The 21,450-nt window shown below is 40.1% G+C and overlaps 4 protein-coding genes across 4 annotated transcripts; 2 read left to right on the top strand and 2 right to left on the bottom strand.

Moving 5' to 3' along the window:
• Positions 1-1,150: 1,150 nt before the first annotated feature.
• APUU_50011A (uncharacterized protein) lies at positions 1,151-2,572 on the top strand (the record flags this gene model as incomplete). The annotated part of the gene is made up of 9 exons (XM_041704961.1): positions 1,151-1,217; positions 1,289-1,333; positions 1,393-1,465; positions 1,521-1,741; positions 1,801-1,879; positions 1,945-1,993; positions 2,056-2,137; positions 2,197-2,307; positions 2,394-2,572. 9 exons carry the CDS (start codon positions 1,151-1,153, stop codon positions 2,570-2,572), a joined length of 906 nt encoding a protein of 301 aa, XP_041557494.1.
• Positions 2,573-9,231: 6,659 nt separating this feature from the next.
• Positions 9,232-11,216, bottom strand: APUU_50010S (LysM peptidoglycan-binding domain-containing protein; the record flags this gene model as incomplete). The annotated part of the gene is made up of 3 exons (XM_041704960.1): positions 9,232-10,144; positions 10,200-10,760; positions 10,834-11,216. 3 exons carry the CDS (start codon positions 11,214-11,216, stop codon positions 9,232-9,234), a joined length of 1,857 nt encoding a protein of 618 aa, XP_041557493.1.
• A 1,976-nt stretch (positions 11,217-13,192) lies between these two features.
• APUU_50009A (uncharacterized protein) lies at positions 13,193-19,142 on the top strand (the record flags this gene model as incomplete). Its single annotated transcript, XM_041704959.1, has 11 exons — positions 13,193-13,485; positions 13,543-13,629; positions 13,689-13,993; positions 14,046-16,573; positions 16,629-17,000; positions 17,062-17,812; positions 17,869-18,240; positions 18,304-18,411; positions 18,474-18,583; positions 18,638-19,001; positions 19,057-19,142. The coding sequence occupies 11 exons, from the start codon at positions 13,193-13,195 to the stop codon at positions 19,140-19,142; spliced, it is 5,376 nt and encodes a 1,791-aa protein (XP_041557492.1).
• Positions 19,143-19,490: 348 nt separating this feature from the next.
• Positions 19,491-20,494, bottom strand: APUU_50008S (uncharacterized protein; the record flags this gene model as incomplete). The annotated part of the gene is made up of 2 exons (XM_041704958.1): positions 19,491-20,372; positions 20,432-20,494. The coding sequence occupies 2 exons, from the start codon at positions 20,492-20,494 to the stop codon at positions 19,491-19,493; spliced, it is 945 nt and encodes a 314-aa protein (XP_041557491.1).
• Positions 20,495-21,450: the final 956 nt, after the last annotated feature.

Raw genomic sequence — 21,450 nt, 5'->3', positions numbered from 1 at the left:
TAACTTTAAAAAAGTAGCTCCTGTAGTTAAAGAGATAGAACTACTAGTAGCTAATAACCTAGTTTACTAGGTATATCCAGGCCCGGGCCTGCTACTAGGCTATAAACTACCTGCCCAGGACTTAAGATTAATTCTATTTATAATAGCTCTAAGAATAGTACTACTAGATTATCTTAGAATACTATATAATATATAGATAATATAGATATTTATAACTGTAGTAGACTAGCAGGCTAGATACTAGCAGGTCTCCTGTAGAAAACTATAGGCAGGGCTCCCTGGCCAGATTAATCTACAGCTACTAGAATATTATCGCTAGGATAGCCTTATATAAAACTAATATTACTATACTTATATAGATACTATAGTAAGTATAGAGATAAATAAATAAGATTTGTAAAATAACTATATACTAGTAGTAAGGGCCAGTACAGATCCAGATCTAGTAAGTTAAGTTATAAAGAAAAAGATCTATAATAAGATTTTAAAATAAATAAACTCTTTAATTATTAAAGATTAAAAAAATTAAGAATAAAAAAAAGAGTCATTTCATAAATTTAAATAAAAAAAAAGATTATATATCTCTTTAATACTAATCTTCTACTAGGTATAATAAAGAAAAAGAAATATTATAACTCTAATTATCTTTTTTTCCTTCTCTCCTAATTCTATATATATATATATATATATATACTGATAACCCCGGGAGCACGCACCTAATAAGCTAATCAGGGATCCCAGAACAGAATCAGACATCAGATTCCGCCAGGCCTAGGGACTAGAGAATCATAATACTATTTATTTTCTTTTAGATATTTATAATAATAATAGATATTTTAAAGATAGTATTGTAAATATAAATCTATTGTAATTATACCTTTTTAATGCGCCGACACGAGGCCTGTCTAGTAGGCTGGGGTATGCCTCTTGCGGACCTTCTTGATCTTGAGGCCCCCCTTGCCGAGATTGTAGATGGGGGGTATCGAAAGCTCTCGGCGACTCACATTACACAACTCCCACAACCCCCACATCCCCCACTATAACACCTACTTTGCCAAACATAAAGCCTCGTGTCTGGATCTGGTAACCATTATCAGCTACTCACTATAGGGAAAAGGCTATCCTCTCTTTTATCCATCACCCAATTATCATGGCGTCAATCAAAGTCGACCTCCAGACCCTAAAGGGCGTGCAAGGGAAGGTGGTCATTATAACCGGTAGTCGTTCAAAATCTTCAATACATGCCACCCATATTTCGGTTCTGAGCGGCTGACACAAACGATATAAGGAGCTGCCAATGGTATCGGGAAGACGGCCGCTCGGTTGTTCTACGGTGTGTAGTGACGAAACACTAGATGACCTAAACGTAGCTGACAGCTGATTTTCGAATAGACTACGGGGCTTCTGTAGCAATCGGCGACCTCGATGAACAGAAAGGCAACACTCTTGCGGCAGAGTTTGGTGGGTTAGTGCTCTTACCTATTAATTCTTAAGTACCTCTGGTTAACGCCCCACAACAGACGTGGCCACTTCATGAAGACGGATATCTCAGGCTGGGCCTCGCAGAGACTACTATTTGCCTCAACATTCGAGAAATTCGGATCTGTGGACTACGTCATTGCCAATGCTGGGATGCCAGAGAAGTCGGGCTTTCTCTGGGAAGATAGATTTGACGCAGCTGGAGACTTGGAGGAGCCAGACTTGAAATTGATTGATGTGAATGTCAAGGGTACTCTTTTCAGTACGTTGTATATTCTTCTATGATCTGATAAGGCAGTAATATCTGACTTCAATTCCCAGCTTCCAAACTCGCTTTGCATTACTTCGAGAAGAACCCTAAACGGGGATCCGCATTGGTCGTAATCGGATCCGCTTCCGGGTAAGATTCAAACAAAGTACCGCTACATCCTGTTACCGGTTGTGATAACAGATAAGTTGAAACAGATACTTCGGGGGCATCCCTATTGCTAAATATGTAACCTCGAAACATGCGGTATGATCAGCTCCAAGAGGACCAATACACAGCATGTGCAATAGATCCTAACGTGGTACTAGCTTTTGGGGCTTGTTCGATCGCTGGCTATACTTGGCCGAGAGCGCGGCTTCCGTGCCAACTACATCGCTCCATGGCTAACCAGTACAGAAACCCCTTCCGGTTAGAATGGAATATACCGAATATTGCTGATGAATATCTAGGTACCGAATTCAGCTCAGAGATAGGCGAGATATGGGGAGACCGACCCATCAACAGTCAAATGGAAGTGGCCGAGGCTATACTCACGGCATGTGCTGATAAAACACTGAATGGTGAGACTTCCTATACTCCTTGTCTACTCTCCTTGCCCCTTGTAAATGAATAAATATCCTAACAGATGGACTTCTATCTATATCAGGCCGAGGACTGTTCGTGGCGAAGCAGATAGTGGACACTGAGGTCCCACTTCATCAGCTAGAGTCCCAGTGGCTTGGACCTGAAGTTGCTGGGATTTTTGAGATGGGCCGTGCTCATATTCAACAAAGTTTTGGCAAAGACCCCACTCATTATCTCGAGACTCCGGGCTATCAAGAATAGGAAGCGCTCTCTGGACCTTGGTGTGCGCGTGGATTGCTACTTGACTTCGATGTTGCAAAATGCGTAACTAATCTGAGGGGCGACCATGAGAAAAACACCGGTATATCGTACAAGGGAGGCACGATCTTCATTGGTAAATCCATGTCATGCAATGTTATTTATTAAAGATTAGTCTTCGGTTGGTCTGAAATAGATAGCCAGGTTAGTGTCATATTAATAGCACGAATAAACCGGAGGAAAATATAAGTGAGTCTACTATAATATTAACATACCCTCGCACTGTCCCACCGTGAAGGGTGGACGGGGATTGACTGATGATATGATAGGCATTGATTATGACTTGGCTATAATGTATGAGAAATAACACACTAATGATATAGTACCCGCTGGAGTAGTATCTATTCTATACTTTTCAGCTGTGCGTGCTAATAAAATCCTCTAATATACTATAGGGACCTAGACTACTATTCTATATATTAATTATTATACTATCTACTAGAATTATTTTTATTAATCTTACCTATTAAAGACTTATTTAGGAAATAGAATAGAATAATTAATTAATTTATTTATAAATCTTACTTCTTTATTTTATTTTAATTATTAGATAAGTTAAAATTAATTTTATTTTTTTTATTTATTAATTTTATTATATAATACCGGTACCCGGGAGATTTCTAAATATAATAATAAAATATTAAACCTCTTAAATTATATAATTTAAGATTTAAATATAAGTATATTATTATAATATTTAATTTAGAATATTTATCTATTATTAATATTATTTATTATAATATTTTTATATTTTATTCTAGTTAGTAGTCCTATACGCGCAGCTAAATAGATAATAAATTAAGAATCTTTAAAGATTAATCTAATAAATAAACTATCTTTATAAATTTTATAATAAAAATAAATCTTATTAAAAAAAAGCTTACTAAAATCTATTATTATATATCTATTTAAATATTATATTTTATTTATAGATACTATAAGAGGGTCTGCTATATATAATAACTTTTATATATAATATAAAAAATTATTTAAGATTCTTAAAATAAATAAAGATAAAATAACTAGTCTTCTAGATTAATAATAACTATAATAAAAATAGTTACTAATAAAAGTAATTAAATTAAAAATAAAGAGAATTAATATAATAACTATAGCTGCTTTACTAGTAGTAATAATAATAGTATAATAATAGTAAGATTATTTAATAATTATTTTTTAAATATCTTTAAATAAATTAGATTAAATTTTAGTAGTATACTTATTAAAATTATAACTAGTCTAAATAATAACTAGCTATAGAAGTAGATATTCTTTTTATTCTAAAAAAGATATATTATATATAGAATATCTATATATAGATTTATAATAATATAAATTATAACTAGATAAAGAAAAATTTATTAAATTTATATTTATATATATACTAATAGAACTGATAGCTACTTTATTATATAAATATTATATTTAGATTTTTTTTAGTATTTCTATTCTTACAGAGGCTATCTAGAAACTTAGCTTCTTAAATATATTAATTAATAGTATTAATAGAGAGCTATTAATACTAGTATAGATTACTTATTTAGTTTTATACTTTTTAGATTATAGTAGTTAGTAGCTAATTAAATTATTTAGTAATTTATAATTAATCTAGAATATAAAATTAGAATAACTACTAGTTCTTTAAATTATATTTAATATTAGTTTTTATTTTCTCCTAAGCTAGAAGCTTTATAAATAGTTAGATATAGATTAGATATTAGAGAAGAATACTACTTATTTAAATAGATAAAAACTAGATTATATTAAACTCTTTATACTAGTAGTACTTATTTTTTATATATTAGATTACTACTATTATTTTATTCTAGTAGATATATAAAGTGTACTTTCTTAATATATTATTAATATATTTAATTCTAATTAATTTTATCAACTGTGGTATTTAATTATCTATAATAAATAAAAATCTAATAAAAATTTTAAGAAATTACTTATACTACTGGTATTGTTTTACCGGGACTGTTTCGCAGTCTCGCCAGAGTACTACTTATCAACTCCTGCTATATCATCCTCGTGATGCACTGAAACGAACATCTGCGCTGCTACTGTTTTTCTTCTAATGAATCACCGCATTGCATTTAGGCAAGATAAAGATGTTTGGGCTTCTGCATGTCCCACTGCTGTGGACGACTGGTCAACAGAACAGCCGGAAGAACAGAAGGTTCAATATATACGCAAACTCTTATTAAATTGGTATAATTATTAAATACCAAGTCATGTTTCCACCTTTAGGGTACCTGTAGATATTCCTCAGTGGATTAACCCTCCAGACAGAGTTAGTAGGCTATTATGGGGTCTAGAGCTCAGAACCTCACCCTGCGGGGAAGTGCAGGCTGTTTTATCTATATTATCAGAACTATTCACCTATTCTTAGGATAAGCGGCAAAATAAATAGATATTTAAAAAAATTTTAAAATCCAGAATATAAAATTTATAATTTAAAATAAGCTTTTTTATATAGCTTATTATATTCTCTAATTATCTTTTTTTTATTAGTCTAGTCTAGATTTTCTCTTAATCTAAAGATCTTTTATCTAAAGCTTAGTCTAAGTCCGTGCAGTAGGTAAAGAATAAAATAAATAAATAATAATTATATAATATAATTATTAATACTATATTATTTCTACTATAATTAATAAGATTATCTTAATATAAGATTTTATAGCTAGATAGGTCCCATAATGTTTAGAGAGATCTAAAATAAAATTAAGAATATAAATAAGAGCTAATCTAATACTATAGTATTTAAATTATTATCAGTATCCTAGATATTAAATAAATAATATTAATAAACTAAAATTAGTTTAATTAATAGCTATCTCTATTATAAAACTTTTTAAAGTTATTATACTAATTAGCTTACTAAGTACTTTAGTAACTACTCCCTTATAAATAGACATGCATATGGGTTGGGTTGGGCCGGGTTGAGGCCTCAGGCGCCCCAACCCGCAGCGGGTTCGGGGATCTGATTGGTCAGCCCAAACCCTCATAGGTTTGGGCCGGGTTAGGGCGGGTTCTACCCAGAATTTCTAAGCTAGACTTAATTCGGATATGATTATTAGTATACTATCTCTTTTAGGAAGGGATTGATTATGGGTTTAGGACTGGGTTATACACCCTATAAACCCAAACCCTTCCTAAAAATAGAATTTTTAGAAAATATTAAAATTTTTATATAAAAATCTATATAGAACTAAAAAAATAGATAATTTAAATATTAAAAAATAAGGTCTAGAAAGGTGGTTAGTGGTTACTAGGGGTTCTATGTCAAAATATATATTTTGAAATGGGTTGCCAAGATATTTTTAAAAGCCTTAATAAGTCCACTATTATACAATATTTTAGGTTCTAATTAAAAGAAATAGAATATTTAAATATTGATTTAATAGAATATATATTAAATTTCTAGAAAATATCTAATTCTAGCCGGATGACGTCATTCTGGAGTTAGTGGGTTAAACCCAAACCCACACGGGTTTTCCCAAACGGGTAAAAACCCGCTGCGGGTTCTAGCTTAGTCATCCCACCCCGGACCTACCTGGATTCGGGCCGGGTCGGGTATAGGATTTCAGGGCGGGTTGTGCATGTCTACTTATAAAAAGACTTTTTTAAATTCTTTTTTAAAAAATCCTAATTTTCTCTTTATTCTAGTAGATAATCTAGATTATAAATTAAACTCTCTAATCTATATAGCCTAGACTCTAAGTTATATTAAAGATAAAGATATAAAATTAATTAATAATTTTATTATAATAGTCTTATATTATTTCTCTTATATTATATTATAGACTAGCTGCTAGGTCTATAATACTAATATTATTAATATTAATTTATTTTAGGATAAGTAAGTCTTAATTATCTTAGTAGAGTATATATTAAAGCTAATATATTTAAATAAATATTCTAGATTTATTTTATAAGGCTTTAATAATAACTAGTTCCCTATCTAGATATAGAATACTAGATATAATATTTATTATATAAAAAAACTTATAAACTCTTATAATATTAAGATATATAATAATCTATTTATTAAAGAGTTTAATAATTTTAATAATTTTTTTAATTTATATACCTACTCTTATTATAACTTTATTTATTAATATAATAATAAGCTGCTAAAGAGCTATAAGAGCTATTATATAATAAATATAATTATTAAAAAAAGTCTGGGATTTCTAGATAATATATTTAAAAATAATTAGTTATTTTTCTTTACTACTACTCTAATCACTCTGTATTCTAATATTAATAAGCTAGAAGATAATACTATAATAATAGAAGTAATTCCGGCTTCTAAATACTACTATCTCTTTAATAATCTTAAGTTACCGCGGATACTAAACTTTAACCTAGTTAATATAAATTCAGGATCTAAATTAAATCTCTTATTAATAGATCCTGATCTATTCTAGTATATCAGAGTTAATTAGGTCAGGCAGCTTAAATATTAGAATAATATTATTGTTAAATATAAAGATAACTTCTACTATTAACATCTACAAGCTCTACAGAGTATTAATGAGCTAGTTAATGTTCTTAGTACTATTATATTCCCTCAGGAAAGTCTACAAGCTTTAAAAAAGATATCTGTATCCTGTTATATATTTATGGTCCTAGTAAACCTGAGAGTAAATCAGTTAATAGTATTATAATATATATTAATTTAGCTTCTATATTCTTTAAACTGGCCGGTATGCCTCTTTATAAAGAGTTTAATAGAATCCTAGTATCTATTTTAAAAGAAATAGTAAAGACTAAATATAAATATATTATAATAGAATATTAGAGATATATAGATTTTAAGAAGAAATTTTTATATATTAATAAGTATATTACTCCTAGACTAGTTAATAAAAGATAAATTAATTTATAAAGATCTTAGGGATAATATATATATACTAAATAATAGCTATAAGTTAATATATATTTTTAGTAATAAATATAATCTCTACTATACTATTTCGTATATTAATAAGTATAAACTATATAATCTTTCAGTATATCTATAATATCTTTAAGTATAATAGTTATAAAGAATAATATTAATATTCTTTAAATAAATCTATACTAGATAAAGTATTATCTCTACTCTATAATTAATATTATAAATAATTATTACCTTAGATACCTACTCTAAGTAGTATAGGACTGCTTTAATACTCTTATTTTAGTATTATAATTCTACTAAGATTCTATCTATATTAAATCCTAGAGTATTATCCATCCTAATAAATCAGTATAGAATTTAAATAATATATTATTACTAAAATATAATAAGTTTTATAAGGCACAGCCTAAGATATATTTTAATAAGTATTTAAATAATTATATTATTTTAAATAAGAGGCTACAGGTCAGGCTCTAATACTAAAATAAATTAAATTAAAAAACTTAGATATAATCTTAGATATTTAAATTATTAGATAAGTCTAGAATAATTAAGAGCTGTATAATATATATAATAATCTATTTTTTTTTTATTTAAATAAATAATAAATTCTTTAGTAGTAGCTCTATAAGTATTTTTATAGAATAAATTAAAGTAGTTATTATTATAAAGCTCTCTAGCTGTACTACTATTCCTAAGACTAGAGTTTATCTAACTCTATTTTCGCCCTATCTTAGTATATTATAGATTACATACCTATAATACAGATAATACCTTCTTTTAAAATATATTTTTAGTAGGCTATAATCTACTCAGCTTAATTTAGAATTCCGGCTTTATTTATACCGTATAGTATATACTGACAAGGGCGTAATAACTACAGAGCATAAGCAACATCTATTAATGTTGGATGTCAGTTGGCCAAATCTAAGAATTATTATAAAAAATTATTTTTAATATAGTTAAGAAGCTTCTTAAGCCTATTTTAATAATAAAGTATAGAAGTATAAGAATATTTCTTTAATATTATTCTATATAATAGGGATGGAATCCTTAAGATGCCATGCCTGGCTGTTTATATAGAGGTAATGCCTTTATACTATCAGTATTACCAATTCTAGTAGGAACGAAATGCAAAGAATACGATGAATAATAGTGATTTATAATATTTAGACAACACTAACAAAATTCTTGCCAGATGGCACTACTAGAGGCGAACCGAAGGGTAAGATACTAATCAAGTATCCTGAGTGCCCGGAGTTCTCAGATTCAGATTCAGAGTTCCTTAAGAGTATGGTAGCCATCAACAGTTCTGATTATCAGGCATTAAAAAATACCAGAAGCAGCAAAGGTCTTTAACAAGAGGCTGTATCCTTCTCTCTTTTATGCTTTCTTGTGGTCACTTGTTACCTACCCCATAGACACAAGGGTCGAGCTTGTTAAGGATACTATCAATTTCTGCTTCAGCCGAAACGGTGACTGTCTCTGAAAGAAATAGGGGATCTCAGCGTCCAAAAGGATTCTGCTACAGTCATAAAGAATGCGAATACATCTGTTGGTATCTGCTGAAAAGCGTTGGTTTCATATCTTGGCTTTGGTTCAATGGCTTCCGGCCAATACCTATAGAGAGCATTCATTCTTCCCTCTTCCTCGCCTGCCGTGTTGTCTCTAATGAATTGTAAAGTGCGCCCTATTTTGTCCCTACACATACATAGTAATTTAACCAAAGCGCTCCACAGTCGTCACCGACATTAGGATTCCAAGTATAGAAATCATCCAACGAGATCTTGTTCTTCTGCGCAATCGTACCACATCCGTCTCCAGATCTAACTTTGTGAAACTTGTTGCAGTTCTTGGCCATATCAGCCTGAGTTGGGGTTGGAGTAGCCACTCCGGAAGTTGTAGAGGCAGTAGTCGCGGTAGTTACTGTAGGCTTTGCAGTGGTAGTCGTCGAGCTCGGCGATAGCCTCTTCACACAGACGTAATATTTTGACCAGAGAGACTTGCAGTCGTCACCGACGTCAGGATTCCAATCGTAGAAGTCGTTGACAGAAATATCGTATTTGGCCGCGATAGTACCGCACTCATCTCCGGATTTGACCTGATGAAACTTGGTACATCCTTTCACCATGTTAACCTGCGTAGGAGTAGGGGTCGGCCCCATGGTCTTGGTTGTCGTTGTTGAAGTTTGCTCTGGTGTTGATGTGGCGGTTTCATAGGTTGGCGTGCAGCTTCCGGGGATGGAAGTAGATGTAGGGATCGGGTCCGTGAGTGCCGGCTGGCAGTAATCCTCGTACAAAGAACGGCAGTCGTCGTCGAAGTCGAATGGGCTAAATTCTTCGTTGTTAAAGTCGTCTTCGGTGAGCCAACAATAGATCGTTCTCTCCGCGAGTAGGCTACTGTATGTCGCGTTTGGAGTGAGTGTTGCGACCGGCGGCGTGAAGTTGTGGTCAATTGTGGGCGTATACCACGAGGTAGTCATGTTTGTTAATGTCGTTACAGTTTCTCCTGGGACCCAAGATGATATTAAGGACGTGGTGAGGCTTTGGCTTGTGGTGTTGAGAGATTCTGGGAGGTTGAAATTCCCATCACCCCCGGGAGGTCTTAAGTGTGGTTAGTTCAGGATTGTCAGCTTATGCTACAGCCAAGAGAGCTTACGAAACACAGAGACTTCTCCCAATCATCGAGTCAAGGTTATCACAGTTATCATGTAGGGTAGGATTCCAGCCCACGAGCTGCACCAACCCGAATGACCGTCCTCGCAAAATGTCCTCACAAGTATCGTTTGCTTTGACGGTATATACTTTGCACTTGTTGGCAAGACACAGCTCCATTCCGGAAGTCAGAGACGAACACTGGTAATCAAGATAATTACTCTGGATCATGCGATCCGTGCCAACCGAGTTGGCATGGGAGATCGACTCGCAGGTGTCGTCATCTTTCACAACGTACGTAGAACCGCTACATGAACTAGGTGTAGAGGTAGGCGGACCGCTCGCGCTGGTAGATGATATGGTGGTGGCCGTGGGCATTGAAGTATAGCTATAGGGATAGCTCGATGCAGGAACACTGCACGATGAAAGAAGCGCGGAGTATGCTGCAGGGGGGAACTGTTCTCGTCCATAGTCGGAGCTCATCATCACGGCACCATACTTGAGAGCGCAATCTGAGCAGGCCTCTTTGGTATGATTTTGTAAGTCCGCGTAGCAGAAACCGGTGCTAGTGTGGAAACAGTTAAAGAGGTTCGTTTTACTTTATCCCTGAAATATCGGCTCAGGAGAAGGTCACGTACGAGTCCCGAATGCAAGAGATGCTGTAAGCCCAGATCAGTTCATCGGCCAAAGCTAGAGGAAACTGCTTTGTCGTGGATTGATAATTCAGGACATATCCCCCCATTCCACAGGTCGCGGTGACATTACGTTTGAAATTGTCGAGTGATAGCTGGCACTCCGAGGTACAGTACAACACAGCCTGTTCCTTCAGCAGGGTTGCCCCGTTGAGCACGTCCTGAGCCCGGATGAGAGAGTTTGCGCAGGTGATGTTGGAGCTGAGCGCTTGACGACAGTGGAGAGGAACCGAGTCGGGAATGTCAGAAGGACTGGGCCAGATTCGTATTGCCGATACTGGCAGTATAGTCAGGGGGAGAAGACTGGCGAGACTCTGTAAGTACATCATTGTAACGGCTGTAGCTGAGCGACAAGCTGCGAAGCGACTTCTGAAATCATGTACTAGTACCCTGTTTGGTGGTGATGGCACTAGAAGAGTGAGGCAGAGTCTGCCAGTCTCCTAGGGTTTACCAGTCAACCAAAATTCACATCGACCGATGTGCCTTTGAGAATGAAAACCAGCCCAGAGCAAGACCGCTAACATGGACGGGTCTGTTTACTGAATGCTAGTTCGTTTCACGGGCAGGTGAGTCCAAGATAACCTTCGAGATCCGCCCAATCAATGTTGTTGGTGTTGAATTAAGCGATCGTTTGATTACCGGGCGGGTAAGGCCGAAATTGAACCGACATCGACCAGTGGTTTCAAGAGGGTCTGGACCCACCACAACGACGCCATGTAACATGCATTGTGGCCTGCAGCCCTCTATCACAATTACATGTTTAATTGCCTACTATTGTCATGCTGCGTAGTATAATGTAACACCCATTGCCCGCGGGGTAAGCTGATGAGCCCCGCATGGTGTTGGAATCCAAAGTCTTCTGGGCTGGTAACAGGCGAAATATAACAGGACCCTGTCCAGCATTATTCCATCTAAACAAGCGCCGAGCGTCGGCCACTGATAGCCCCATACTAAATGGGAGTGGAGCAAGCCGTATGCGAGTGCGGAGTCTGTGAAATCAGGGCTATGCATTTCCCTCTTGTAGACTAGCATAGTTTGATTAGGAACTAGGTGGCAGGTGGACAAAGGTACCTAGTACCACTTCCAGCGGTCCGAATTCTGGGTCCGTGTCCTAAGTAAACTACAGTCTCTCATATGATTGGAACAGGCCCGAGATTATCCGACTGGATTACTCACTAACCTATCTACCACTGACAGTCAACGACCTCGCCGTCTTCTAACAGTGCTGCTGCTGCTTCAAAAGGCTGTTTGATTGGATGGAAAATCTCTGCTCGCGGCGATTCAGGGTTCCTGGCTATGAGGTGGATGATCACAAAGCCTTAGGCAGTGGGGCAGTGAGGACGATGGGCCTGTTGTCTCGGATGGCCCCGGCAACTTGACAAGGTTTTGTCGGACCAACCGGCTGAACATTGAAAAGCAAGTGGCTTATTCTCGCGTCTCTTCCGGCAGGTGCGAGCAAGAATCAGATTTTTCACCTGTTGATTACTTAGGTAGATAGTAATAATTTTAATGCGGGACTTTTTACTGATATTATTATGGCACCAGAAGTCTCTACCTCCTCTGATCAGATATTCAGATCTGGACAAATGAACTCCCGGCGACCTCCAGAATATATATCATCGTCTTATCATGTGATCTGGTCATAACATGCTGGAATTATGGCTACTGGAGTATCAGAGGAACGCATTGTAGAATTCATAAAAATTTGCTTCCATAAAAATGTCTTGGGAGTAATGTGACCCGAGAAATTATCCCAATGCAGATGCATAATTTCGGTATCTCCGTGAATACTCCGTGGTTGACAACAACAACTACTACGTATCTAGCGAGACTTATTTCCCGGACCGTGGAGGCAGCATGCTGGAAGGCTGGTTGATCGGCGGGTCTTCTTAGCGGCTCTTCATCGCCCAGTCCTCTATTTTAGCTCGAGATCGACCCTAACCGCTTGCGGTAATCATGAGGCTATATTAGTCTTCGGTACGCGTTATAACAAGGCGCTACGTACTTTGTACAGGACACCGGAGGAGTAGCCCCCACCATGATATTCAGGGCTGGTCGATAGTAAGCGAGCACATCCCTGGACAAGTGTCGGAATACGCCCGCACGTATTGGGACTGAAACCACTAGGTGTGCATGGTCGGCTCTGGATATTTCGGGAGCACTTTACTCCCTATCGTGTTGATAGCAGACTGGGACTCGGTTGTTTTAATTACTTGAGCTCTGCTACACCTTTCTTATCTCTTCTTCAGAGCTTCAGCCACGCAGGGCTTACCCGAATTCAGTGAAACAGCGTCCTCGCGTTATCATGAGGGCAGTCAAGTTTGCAGGGACTCTTGGTTCCCTTGCCTGGACCTTGACACTCGCCCACTATATTTACTTGCAAATTCCTGCAGCAATGGCACAAGGCCTTGGGGAGCCTGGAGGCACCTGCTCAGAGGCAATTCCATGCTATCAGGGCTGTTGCAGTAAGGAGGGTCAATGTGGGTTTACGGAAAAGCACTGCGGTGACGGCTGTCAGCATAACTGTAACGCGACTGCGGAGTGCGGGCAATTTGCAACCGAAGGAAATCGTGACTGTCCCATAAATGTCTGCTGCAGGTACATTGATCTACCTTGGTCATCCATAGAACAAAATCGTGGCTAATGAAGAATCAGTGAGTTTGGGTACTGCGGTGTCACCGAAGGCTTCTGTGGAGATGGCTGCCAGCCTAATTCCAACGGCGGAGGATGCGGAGACCCAGAGTAAGTTTATCAATCCTGTTCAAGCGCGAGTGCAGTGTTGGCTGATGTTCGGCATCCAGTCGCCCTCAGTGCTCAGCAAATACGGATGCTCTGTCTTATAAACGACGTATTGCCTACTACGAGCTATTTCACATCGCCAAAGGATGTAACGTTAGGGAACCAGAAAACATTGTAGTCGCTCCGTTTACTCACATTAACTTGGCATTCGTGAACTTCGGTGATGATTATACGCTGGTTGATGAGTATGGCGACATTATCGACCGGATGTCCTTCCTCAAGTTTACCAATGCTGGACTGAGGATCAACATTGCTGTCGGAGGGTGGAGCTTCAGTGATCCTCCGACACAGAACTTATGGTCTGATAGTAAGGTTCCTTTGCAATAAAGAAAATGCCATGGGGCTAACAGTTATCAAAGTGGCAAGCTCACATCCCAACCGCCGGGTCTTCATCAATTCCGTCGTCCAATATCTGCGCAACTACCACCTTGATGGTGTCGACCTCGACTGGGAATATCCCGTTGCCACGGAACGTGGTGGCAATCCGGATGACGGAGCTAATCTGGTCACGCTTCTGGCTGAGCTACGCGAAGCTTTTGACAAGGAGGATCCTGGCTGGGAGATCTCAATAACCCTTCCAACCAGCTACTGGTATCTGCAGGGGTTTGATCTTGAGCGCACCCAGAAATATGTGAACTATTTCAATATGATGACGTACGATTTACACGGGATGTGGGATCAAGACATCAAATGGACGGGGCCATATTTACGCGGCCATACAGACATCCAGCAAATTGATCAAGGATTGGATCTTTTATGGCGAAACAACATTCAGCCCGAAAACGTGGTTTTTGGATTTGCTTTTTACGGTCGATCGTTTACAATGAAGGACCCGAGCTGCTATCGGCCAAATGGCAAATGCGAGTTCTCCGGTGGTGGCAGACCGGGTTCATGTTCAAATACCGCTGGAATTTTGACCTTTGCAGAGGTGTCTGCGCGTAACCACTCACTAGACGTTGATACGTTCTATGACTCGGATACCACAGTGAAGTACAACACTTACGAAGGTGACCAGTGGATCTCGTACGATGACGAACAATCATACTACGACAAGAAGAAATTCCTCACTGAGCGATGCCTTAGTGGGTTGATGGTTTGGGCCATTGACCAGGATGATGGTGATTTTACCGCCCTCAGCGGTATCTTCGGTGAGGACATAGGTGTTCTGCAGATGTCTGGGGGCGGGCTGGACGACAATGCCAAGGAGGCCCTGGCAGATGTCCTTGGGGCGTATACTGGCCAGGACTGCTTTGTGAGTCCGAGATGTACAGACGGCTCAAGTAAGGAGCAAAGCCCCGACCAAGTGTGTCCAGCGGGGTTCATGTCAGTTGAAACGGCGCACAATCCTGTCCAGTCCCCAGGACACGAGCACCATGGTCTTTGCGCCGAGGGATGGTATCGCCATATATGCTGTCCGAAGTCGGCCATGCCTAAGAACTGCGAGTGGAATGGTGCACCAGAGAGAAGCATGTTTGGTTGTGACGGCCAATGTGGCCCGAGTCAGTTCAAGCTAAATCAGGATACAGCATTAGACGCGAGGGGAGAGGGTAGCTGCTATATTGGACACAGAAACCTCTGCTGCGACTCTACGGCCGCGATCTCAGAGTGTTACTGGACCGAATGCCAAGGCCTCTTTTTGGAGACCGAGCTACCAGTATGCCCATCCGACTTTACCTATATGACCTACCGTCTGGACAAGCCTGATGGGAAGCCCTGGTGCTCTGACGTCCACCGATTCGCTCCCCATTACAGCATGAAAAGTGCTCTATGCTGTCCCAAACAACAAACACCGCGAAGCTGCAGTTGGACAAATGACAATTTTGACGCGCCGGGGGTCGACGATAATGTCTGGGACTGGGTCTGCAAGCCTAGCAAGTGTCCCAAAGGGTCGGTTGAATTCGGCAGCGCGCTGCATCCGGCCACGTCGAAGGCTGAACTCGGCAAAGGAGGCATTTCCTGTGAGTCTGTCACGCTACCGTCGAACATAGACCCGGAGTTCTCGTTCTGTTGCGATCCGCCCAGCAAGTTTAATGAGGAATGGCCCGTTGATCCCAAGTACCTATGGGAACATTACTACAACGACCCTGCCGACTCGGACGTGGTTTGGGAGTACAGTGATGAGTACGAGAAGAACAATAAAGACGACCAACGGGCGGCTGCTGGGGCCGAAGATGGCAGTGATGCTTATGGTTTCGTGATGCTGGATGGACCCGAGGGGTCTATTGACAACAGCTTTGCCGACACCCATACAGTTGTTCGCCGGTCTGCCTCTATCACCAACAAGAAGCGGTCTGTGGTGACGACGAATAAGACTCAGCTAAATTCTGTCTTTGACCACAGCGAGCAAACGCTCCACATATATTGCAACTACCCCCAAGGGTCCAAAGAGTGTGATAAGATTTTCATCGACGGCGCGGAGGACACTATTATTCGACTGCCAGTCCATGTTGGAGAGGGGCCATTCGCCCGCGTGGTATCCATGAAGCTGTCGCATGAAGGCTATGAACTCCCAGATCATCATATCGAGCACCGCCGTGTGAAGCGAAACGGAAACCCAGTATACGAAGTGAAGATCGACTATAACTTCCATCTCATTCATCCTAAACGCGCCGATGAGCCTGTTAACATCCGAGTAGACTACACCAATCTCCTCGGGTACTGGGATGAGATGACAAACTCGCCTGCCAGTCGGATGAAACGTGGCCAAGGGGAAGAGGGACTGACCAAAGACGAGTGGAAAAGGCGTGTCGGACGAGCAGCAGCCCGCGACCAATCCAAGCGAAAGCGTTCTGAACAGCCAGTACGTGCGAAAACGTCAATGGACTCGCCCAGGTCCCGGGGAGAGAAGCGGTGGTGGGGGGTATTCGGGGAATGGCTTTCTAAGCTGGTAGGGCTTACCGTTAGAATCTGGAGAAAATTACTTACTGACTATCTGCATCCAGACCACCGTAACCATGTCTGAGCTCGGGGTGATTCCGTTGGGCTGGGCCCGCACAATGAACCTATTCTACGCTCAAAGTGGCTGCCCTGGGGAAACATTTTATGCCGACCTAAGTGTTGACCTCGAGGCCAACTTTGTCATGGATGCCACCTACGCTTACTATCTCTCAGCCACCTTCATACCCCCCAGCAAGCCAGAGGCATTCGCCTACTTTGGGATGTCCCCCACCGCATACCTAGGGCTCCATCTAGAGGGAAATGCCAGGATGCAGTACGACACTGGCCGCAAGAAGATCATTGATACTCTCTCGTACCCTGGACTGGCAGTTAAGGGCATTGCTGCCGTTGGTCCCACCCTGGACGTGTATGGCAAGGTCAGCTATCTCATCCTCTATCTCGTGCGAGTTAAATAGCGCTGACGACACCCATTTGCAGATCAGTGGATTGATCACACTACACGGCGAGGTGGATGCTGGCGCTGAAGTGGCGTTTGGTAAAGCCGAAGTTTTTTGGCCGCAGGATGACGCCTCCAAGGACAAATATGAGACCCTCGTGGGTCTTGAGAGCGACACGAGAGCGCCCGCGCCGCTTAGCGTCGAGCCTGTGTTCCGTGCTGGTGTTGCAGTGGATGCACAACTCAGCGTACACGTAACTCCGGAAGCCAATGTAGGTATCAAGATCGGTGGTGGCAAGCTCGTTGGTGGAGCGACTCTGATGGACGCTCAGCTGAGCGGTTATCTAAGAGGTATACTGTCATTCCAGGGACATGGTGACTACGAGACGGATAGCAATTCCTTTAGCTATCGATTTGGGGCATATCTTTTCTACAATATTGGATACAAGGCAACAGCTCGAGTCTTGGAATTCCTCGACTGGGCATTGGATCCTCGAGAGGCGTACGATTCAGACCGGACGATCAAGCTCTATGAAAAAACCGGGACAATTCCAATGTCCTCAGAAGAAGTCGACAAGGAGGAACGCATGGCTGCTGCGCCTTATATAGATGGATTGGACGCTGCCCACAACGCCACAGTTCGGGGGAGTGACACCTCATTGTCCACATACCACGCGCCGAGACTAGTACCAAGAGCGGGCGACAAGAACGGTGCCCTAGATCCGAAAGTACAGATTCCACTCAAGTGTCCTCCTAAGAGCACTGGGAGTGTTCGTTTGCCGGAGCTGCGAAGTAGGTTGGCTCCTCTGCATCGTTTTGTTCGTTGACTGACCGACCACGGCTGGTAGTAAGCTGCGCATTTCTTTTCCCCGTCGCCGAGGTCAACCTGAACGATAAAAGTATCAGTAGGAGGGTTGAGGGCCTCTGCCCTCCGATTATGAGAATCCCTGACAACAAGAGAATAACCCAGCTCACGTACTCCGGTAACCAGCGTCGCAGAGACGACCGAAGAGCCGACCAATGCGGAACTAGCTTCTGCGCAGATGAGGAAAAGAAGCTTAACACCTATCTCGATAGAACCCCGAAGACGTGGCTAAAACTGCAATGCGACGAGTTCCCCTGGGCCTCCGCTGAGCAGGGGGGGTTGTTTCTTGACGCGGGCAGCCGATCTCAAACATGCGTCCCTGCGTATCAGAATAATTGGCATGGCCAATGTGTCAGTGAGTTGACCTCTGATGTTGCAGGCAACCTGTTTGTTGCCGGGGATATACTAACAGTCGAAGAACTCATGGGTTATATGCAATCCAACTGGGCCAAACTTGAAACGGACAGGGCGACTGGTGATACACGCGGTGACTATTGGGTTCCATGGCAAGGCAAAGCAGCCAACGGTACTTGACTTCTCTCCGAACAGGCAGACTCATCCGTGCTAATGTGTATGGCTGTTCTTTAGTGTGGACGACCGCAGGCGAACACGGTGCAGCTGGCAGCAAGTACAACCAGAAGTTGATTGAATATCCAACTCGACAACCTCTGCCAGATGGTGTCAACAATGGCAACAGGGTAGTGTTTTCGATTGTTTCTACGGACATTGTATACTGATCGCATTCTCGATAGAATAACGAGAAACAGTCGTGGAAATTTAAGCGCGACTATGAAGCGACCTGGTTGTATAAAACCGTTCCATACGACAACGACTGGTGGGATGCGAAGAGTTACAGATATAAAAAGCCAGATAAGTACGGCACTGTAAGCGGATCTGAAGAGGTCATTTGCGCAATTAATATATTTGAGCAAGACGATGTCTACAAACTACCTTTCGCGTCAGGCAAAATATTCAACGCCCTGTGCCGACAACCAAACGACACACCGTCTAACACTTTTGAGATCCGAGGGAGCTATACCGAATGTTATGTAGAGTTTGCACCACTGGGCGGAGGCAACCCAATGGACACTTCAAAGCGAGATTGGGTGGTTAAAAGTAAGTTCCCTGCATGAATATTATGCAAGGGGATGTTTGACCTAATATGTTATAGGCGTGACTCTGTTAGACGATATGAAGGCGGAGGAAGATCCAACAGATAATGCCAACAATAGTTTTGGTATTGGCAGCTCCAAGTAAGGCACAGGTACATCAAAGGAACCGAACCCTTGCTGGCCGCATCCATATGACGCCTGGTATATAGCTGTATCTTCTAAATAACAGGATATGGTTGATGTAAAACCTTAGACTTGGATACTGTATCTATCTATCTAAATAATCGCTCCGCAGTGTGAGCCACGATATGTCATGGACTATAGTTAGTCAAGGTTGCTGGCGTAATGATGCGCATCAGTATTTAATTAGTATATTAAATGTTTGAAGAGAAGGATCCCCTACTGCTGTAATTCATAGCAGCCTAATAGGAAATGTTTCAAGATTCTGACAAAAAAAAAAAAAAAAAAAAAACCAACCAGGCACGACAGGCATTTATTCATCTTCCGCTGGCGCAGGCGGGTCATCTTCCAGATCCTTCTTGGTGAACTCGTACAACCAACTGCCTATCTCACCATCCACAAGATACTTCTCCCCAATATTCCCCTCCTCAAAAATTGAGTACGGAGGCTCCCGCTGGTCCCAGTCAAGTAAAACCTGTTTCACCCCTTCATCAGTAATGGGTACTCGGCCTTGCGCGACCACGTTCTGGTTCCCATCAAAATAAACAAGAAGGAAGTGATTGGTATGAAAGGCCTCCTCGTCTGCAATCAGGATATACCCAATCGAAATGAGCTGCAACAGGTTCCATGCACTAGGGTTTGCTTGGATGAGCGAGGTATTGAGATCTTGCCTCCACGTCTGTTTCTTCCGCCGCTTGGCGCCGTCTAGGGATTGCTTGAACAGAGCCTGGAATTTCTTTATGAGTTTCATGTCTGGCCACCGCGGATACTCTCCCAAGTAGCCTGCGGCCTCCGGGAAAATGGTGAAGATGCGTTTCCAGTCCGCGCCGAAGTTAAATATATTCTGGTTATCAAGGATAGACCACCATGATTCCATTTCATATTCATCTATATCTCGCCATTCCTCCACTGATTCATTATACTTGGGGTCATAGTGAGTACGCAATAAAAGTGGCTGCACATTATTACACCCCCAGATACGCCACGCTATACGGCGCAGCTCATCAGAACGCCAGGGCTGCAGGATATTTGTAATCTCGTCTGGGGTCGGGATGCGGGAAGGCTTTTTCCAGCTGTCAGCGGTGAATAGTGTTGTGTCCCATTCTGGTTGAATCGTGTCGAGTTGCAGGAATTGTTGGATCAGTGTACTGCGCTGCTGCTCCGGGCTTTGTGGCGAAGAGTGGTCCCAATATCTCTATTGCAGGGTCATAACTTTAGTAAATATGGTTGCTGAATTAAAAGGATGGGTCTTACAATAAGATATTGCTCGACGGGGAGCTGGCCCCATTCCGGAACGAAATCACGGGCATCTTCCATAAGGGGCGCAGGGAGTTTACAAGACAACAAGCACCCAAATTTGGGGGGATGGGACACGGATGTAGGTTGAGGGGATACCGCCGCTGATCAATGATGCCCGGTCCTGACCGCCAAGTCCACAACACGTGATCTCTGCCCACTTGTTGAAAGAATGACCGCCAAGAATCGGCTACGTTCCACTAATCTAACCTGGCAACCACCATGTTGATTAACTAATATACTTAATTATTACTTTCCTACTTAACTAGATTAGCTATATACTTATTAAAGGACTTATAAGAATCTCCTAAATTATCTATATTTAGATTTTATATAAATTCCTAAATATTACTATTTTTTATCTTTATAATTAATTATTAAAGTTAAAGCAGTGATTAATTATTAATCTATTAAATCTACTACCTAGATCTAATAGTTATAAGCCCGGTTAATATCTAGATAGATAAAATATTAACTAATTTAGATAATTTAAAGCTATTTAGAAAGCTTAATTAATAATAGAAAATATCTAGCAATCCACCTATACTATAAATATAAATAAATTAATAAGAAGATTTTTAGCTAGCAGGATATCTAATATTTAACTTAAGAAGAAAGATAACTAGCTATATTAGATAAAGATAATATAGAATAATACTAAATAATTAAATATCTAGTAATATATTAATTTATATATTAATAATAAAGATTTACTAAAGATCTCTACTAAGTAACCTATCTCTATACTAAAAGACTTTAAAAATGATAAAAAAATTTAAGAAATTTAAGCTACTTAATCTAGATAAAGAAGTTAGAAAGAATAACTTATTACTATTAGAATAAAGACAGTATACAGAAAATATTAAGAAATATTATAATTATATTAATAAATTTAATAAATTTAATAAAAAGAAAAAGAGTATTATAATAAAAATTTAAAGTATAATATCTAAATTACTTAAATAATTAGTTATAGA

This window comes from Aspergillus puulaauensis, chromosome 5 (genome assembly GCF_016861865.1).
Source record: "Aspergillus puulaauensis MK2 DNA, chromosome 5, nearly complete sequence".
Lineage (NCBI taxonomy): Eukaryota > Fungi > Ascomycota > Eurotiomycetes > Eurotiales > Aspergillaceae > Aspergillus > Aspergillus puulaauensis.
The sequence above is the reverse complement of the archived record's forward strand: the minus strand, read 5'-3'. Positions and strand labels throughout refer to the sequence as shown.